The 5,976-nt window shown below is 44.1% G+C and overlaps 1 protein-coding gene across 1 annotated transcript; it reads left to right on the plus strand.

Moving 5' to 3' along the window:
- Positions 1–205: 205 nt before the first annotated feature.
- LOC131475608 (mpv17-like protein) lies at positions 206–5,265 on the plus strand. The gene is made up of 4 exons (XM_058653833.1): positions 206–978; positions 2,418–2,488; positions 2,689–2,718; positions 3,908–5,265. The coding sequence occupies exons 1-4, from the start codon at positions 672–674 to the stop codon at positions 4,121–4,123; spliced, it is 624 nt and encodes a 207-aa protein (XP_058509816.1). The 5' UTR covers positions 206–671; the 3' UTR covers positions 4,124–5,265.
- Positions 5,266–5,976: the final 711 nt, after the last annotated feature.

Below are 5,976 nucleotides of genomic sequence, written 5' to 3' on the forward strand. Positions count from 1 at the left end.
AATGGACATTTAATTACATAGTTTGTCTTTATTTGTTTATCCTTTGATTCGAATTTTAGTCCTGCTCATTTATTATTATAATAATAATTATTATTATCGCGAGCTTTTTATTGGTGCCTTTAAAAGAAAAGTAAAGTGTTGAGTGCCGCTGTTTCGTTGTGACGTCATTCATGAGTGCACTTTAGAGCAGCAGATTAGCGCCTGAGCCGCAGGATTAACCGCAGTGAAGTCTGTGAACAGACTCAGACCTGGAACCTGCTCCACACCAAAGCCTCAGTTTATTTCATTTATTTATTTATTTGTTTTAATATTTTTGTGTGATTGTCGCCAGGTTTTACGCCTTTTACGCACACGGTTCCAGGACGCGTTGGTGTTGGTGACGCCTTAATGGAGCCATGGCAACTTTTACGCAGAGAAAGACATGGATCGTCGTGTTTGAGAACTTATCACGTGACCGTGTTTCTTCGCGTGAACTGATCGTCATGGCTGTCCTTTTATTCTTCTTCTGCTGCCTGTGGGAATAACGGCTAATCCCGCCGCCGATTAGCGCACAGATGGCTCCCGTGGCCACTTCTATCAGTCGGCTGACCTCCAGACCCACTGACTATTGAATGAAAGACATTTCCACGGTAAGTTAAGGATAACAGTGTGACGTCACCTGTGGCTCCAGGATGAGCAGAGCCGTTTTCAAAGACGCCGCCAAACTCTTCCCCTGGCTGGCCAACGTCACTCTGTACGGCTGCCTGTTCGCCGGCGGTGACCTGGTCCACCAGCTCATGGCTCAGAAGGAGCGCGTGGACTGGAGACACACGCGCCACGTGGCCATCGTGGCAATCAGTTTCCATGGCAACTTCAATTACTTCTGGCTCCGCGCGCTGGAGCGCCGCTTCCCGGGAAAGTCTGCCGGGATGGTACTCCGCAAACTCGTGCTGGACCAGAGCTTCGCATCGCCTTTGGCCACGAGTGTCTTCTACACAGGTGAGAGACTGTCACAATTAGTGCCGAGCCAGTCCACAACAGGAAGCTAGTTTTTTGTTTTTACCAGTTTAAAGAGGCCATAGCCCGGAAATGCCAATTAAAGCCCACATAGACCGGAAGCTCCAATTAACGCTGCGTTAGTGTGTGTATCTGCGTCATTACCTCGTCTATAAAGCCCTAAAAGTCCTTAACAATCAGTTCAGCCACTGCTGAGAGGCAGGAATGTATTGTTTTCCTGAGCTCTACAAAGTGATTAATTACGTCACTGGCGAATCTCACCACTCCTGTAAACAGCAGCACTTCCTAGTCCGGGCACTAGAGTCCGGGCACATCCGGTGATGTACTTTCACCTCAACCCGGAAAGTCTGACAGCCGGAATGCACTGCAGGTTCTCCAGATCAAATCAAGTCTCAAAGAACCAACATGTAAGAATTAGTGGCCCCTACTGGCAAGACTGCAGATTGTAACCAAGTGGCGACAGGTTGTGGATTCACCCATGATGCCGTGTAAACTCGCAGCCATTGTGTCAATCGCACACATCTCGCCTAACAATGGAGGTGAAACATTTTCCGAAAGACATCATGTACTCGCCGGTGGCCAGAATCCGCTCTGGGAAACGTCTGCAGAGGAGAAACCATCGTCTTGTGTGGTCTCACGACACCATTTTCTACGTTTGCTTGGCGAGTTTCACCGTTAACTCCGGAGCTCCCAAATTTAACGGTGATACTCGCCAAGCAAAAGTTGAAAAAGTTCAACTTGAGCGTTAGGCACGATATGTGCAACGCATTGGGTGCAGTTAGATTTGTTCACTTGCGTCTATCTCATCTCATCTGTGCACTGACTTTGTAAAGTTGTCATGCGTCGCGTCCAGTGTGAATACAGCACAGGAATCCGAACTCCCATTTTGAAGCCTTGAGATTTCCGTTTTTTGACCTTCACACTCATGGTGAGTTCCACTCATAGTCAGACGTCAGAATCTCCGTGTTAAGGCTGGGGTTCCTCCCCTTAAGTTGCCCTTATGTCCTGCTCGGAAATTTGATGGGAACAATCTCTCTGTGTGGAGCGTTGTTATTGCCTGGTATTGCTAACGATGGCTAACTTAAGACCTAACCTAAGTTCAATGTTTTAAAAGGTTTTAGAGGTTTATTCAACTTTGTCGTTCGAGCTCCACCATAGGAAATGAATGAGTAACGCTCCATTACCATTAGTTTATTAAGGTTTTTTTGTTCCAAAAGTGCAGGAAAATGTCGTAAAGTGTAGATCAGTGATTTGCCGAAACCAGAAAATGATGTTTTCAATTTCCTTTTTGTACGCAAACCAAAGATAAGTTAAAAATAATTTATTGATTGTTGTGATTTTCATGCAGTTAGCATCTGTGACGTTGCCCTCTGCTGGACATAGTCACGCATGACGTCAACTCTTTGCTCTGTCTGCCTCAGGTGTTAGCTTCTTGGAGGGCAAAGAGGACGTCTTTGAAGACTGGAGGGAAAAGTTCTTCAACACCTGGAAGGTAATGAAGGCCTACACGTCCGTCAAACATATTAAAGGGACAGTTCACATAGTTTTTTGAAGCGTATGTGGTTATATGACGCACGGACACAACAAAGGCACGTGCGATCAAATCTACAGAAGTCGACACTGTCTTTAAGAATATGTTCACTGTTTTATTTCCACGATCCTCTACTCACCATGTCCTGTTTTCTCTTTCAGACTGGACTCATGTACTGGCCTTTCATGCAGGTAAACATGAACACAGGTTCACTTGTTTACAGCTTTTCTCACCGTATGAACAGTTAAAACATTTGCTTGTCTGTTTTTATAAAATGATTTGATCCCTTTTGGTGGGGTTTACATGAATTTTTATAAAGTATAGCGTGACACAAAGTTAATTCAGGAGTTAATTCACTCCTGAACTCCTGTCTCCGCTAGACTCGGTACGATTGGTGGTTGCAACATTCAGCTACTCCGAGTTTGCTTTCACATTTTCGCTCTTCAGTGAAACAAACCAAACCTTTTGAATAACGTGTTCTCCTCCTCGCCCGAGGCAGCACAGCATCAAGAATGACTGAAGGAGAAGACGAGACAAACAACGAACAAGAAAACTTGCTCATCTATTGGTCAATCTGTGATATATTTTTGTATGAACATATTTCTATCAGAGCATCAGAGTTCGGTTGCACATACCTGAAAATGAAATGGTTGTTATACCTCTTACAACCATTTCATTAAAGGCGACATAGAATGCTTGTATCACACATATATGTTAGTTATGGAGGTCTACTTACATATATTAACTTGTTTTCATGGTTAAAATCCTCCTAATCGCTGCAAACGAGCCGATCAAAATATCTCCTCACTGACGCTCTCGTCAGCCGCGCTGTTTCAGACCAAAACCACACCCCCAGAATGTGGACTGTGTTGTGATCGGCCAGCCAACGAGAGCTTTCCTACTGTCCTGTGATTGGCCAGGTACCTGGAAGTGACGTAATAGATAGGCCAGCTCTCAGATACACAGCTCCCCCTCTGGCACGGTGGCTGCTCTGCATCTCAGCAGCTACAACCAGAGTAGTTCTTCTTCTTCTGCGGTTGAATGTACGCAACCGGATGTGCCCAGACTAGTGCCCGCACTGGGAGGCGCTACGGTGGTGAGAGGAGTGGTGAGGATTTCTGATGACGACATCAAATTAAGGAAGTGCCGATCCGCTTCGCAGAGCCCAGGAAAACAATACAACACTATTTTCTCAGCAGTGGCTGAACTGTTTGTTCTGAAACTTTAGGGTTTCATAAACGAGGTAATGACGCAGATACACACACAAACGCAGCGTTAATTGGAGCTTCCGGTCTATGTGGCCTTCAATCATTTAAAATAAGGAAGTGGGTTTTATTGTAGTATGACAGAGAACTCTCTCATCTCTCTGCCTCTACACAGTTTCTGAACTTTGTCCTGATGCCACCATACATGCGGACGGCCTTCATGGGCTGCTGCGCCTTCCTCTGGGCCTCCTTCCTCTGCTTCTCTCGGCAGGACGGCGATGGCACTGCCGCCGTGGCTCTGGCCTTTGTCATGGATCCCCGTAAAACGTTGGAGGAGATGCGCGAGGCTCGCCTGGCCCGACAAAAGCCAAGGACCCAGAGAGAAAACTGAACAGATGAAGAGGTCAGGTCAGAGGACAGTTGATCTCAGGACAGAGGTCGTGTTTTTCACCCCGGACCTTTTTCCAGTGTTACATGAAAGCAGGAGATTTTCCGCAAACAAATGTGCTGAAACTTTTTATCGAAGATGTATGTGTACATGTACGGGAGTGTACTGCTGCCACGTCAACAGAATAAAAACACGTCAGTATCACGTTATGACATGGCACGTTTATTTTTAAAACAATACACTGTGTTATTCACTTCACCTGTCATCACGACCCGGTCATAACGTGAGGCCTGACTGGTGGACATCACAGCACACAGGAGCTGCTGATCCACTGATTTGTGTGTCTGTGTAACACACACCTTTATGCTCTGATGATGCTGCGTCTGGATTAAGCCGGGATTAGATAATCCCGGTTAATCCCTCCGAAAAATGATGGAGGTGATCCAGTGTGACCTCTGACCCCAATAAACAGGAAATTAAATTCTCCAATCGGAGCTGAGTGATGAGACAGGTGACATGTAACTGGCCCCTCCTTCTCTGGATTGTCCGGAACATCACTGCAGCCGTGTCTCAATCCAGGGTCCGGATCCTGTGAAGTGTGAGGGAGGAGACGACTCTGTCGGCTACACACTTCACAGGATCCTCGGGAGACAGAAGTCCTGCACTGTTCAAGTTTCCCTTCTTCTTTTTCTCCTCCTATTAAATCCATCAGGCTGTACACCAAGAGGCTAAACGCTGCCCTCTACAGTTCAATGAAGTCTGACCATCCCATAAATCTGGTGTGTTGACACATATCTGATGTAAAATAAACATATTTAAAATATATTTTATGTTTAAACACAGTTGTAGAAGTAATGGTAGTAGAATTTAATGATTTTGTGTTCTACCAGTTTATTAGTTTTGTCCAATCCAACTTTATTTATAAAGCACTTTTAAAACAACTGAAACAAAGGGCTGTAGACATCATAGATAAATACATGAAATAAAATATAAAAAAACAAGACCTAATAGACCTAATAAACAAAAAAATAAAACAACAAAATACTGTAGAAAGTATTAAAAACAACACAAATAAACATTGTGATTACGTTTTTGTAAATATTTCATGTAATACTGACAAACTATTGTCCTTAAATGTTACTAACCTGGAATATGATTTACAATTTGAACAGTGTTCAGCAATAAAACATGATTTCTACAACAATATGTAATCTATAATTATTGATTGTTCACAACTTTTTGGAGTTTCTTTATGGTTCGTTAGTCTCTTTTGTGACTTTTCATTTATTGTAGTCTTGTAGTCGTTTGTGTCAATGCTTGTAGACATTTTGTGTCACTTTAAACTTGCTTTGTTGACCTATTTGTGATCATTTTGTGTCTTTTATCGGACTTGTGTAACGCTCGAGCTACAACTGAGTCTAAAAATATTTAATTTTGCCGCCCGTTTGTCGCGATCAGCAGACTTCTCTGTTAAATATTAAGATTTTAGACATTTCCCTGGTAATTGTTTTAGATTAACCCACGTTTTTAGGATTGTTACGTATTTTTAACTGATCTACAGTTCGGCATTTTTCGGCTTGATTCATGTGTCGGACGTCTCTTCCTGTGACGGCATTCTGACCAACGTTCCCACGACACCTGAAGGTAGCACCGGCCTCTGCTGTTTGGCTCATCCATCAAAATGTCCAGAGTTGACTGACAATACGCCTCCTACACGGACACAATCGCCGCTGATTGGACAATAAATTAAATCCCGCCTTTGTACCTTTGATTGACAGGTAATTGACTAATGGCAGCAGGGGACGGGTTGCCGTCCAGCTCCTGATTGGTGGATAGATCCGGACAATATTAACAGG

The sequence above is a fragment of the Solea solea genome, chromosome 16 (genome assembly GCF_958295425.1).
Source record: "Solea solea chromosome 16, fSolSol10.1, whole genome shotgun sequence".
NCBI lineage: Eukaryota > Metazoa > Chordata > Actinopteri > Pleuronectiformes > Soleidae > Solea > Solea solea.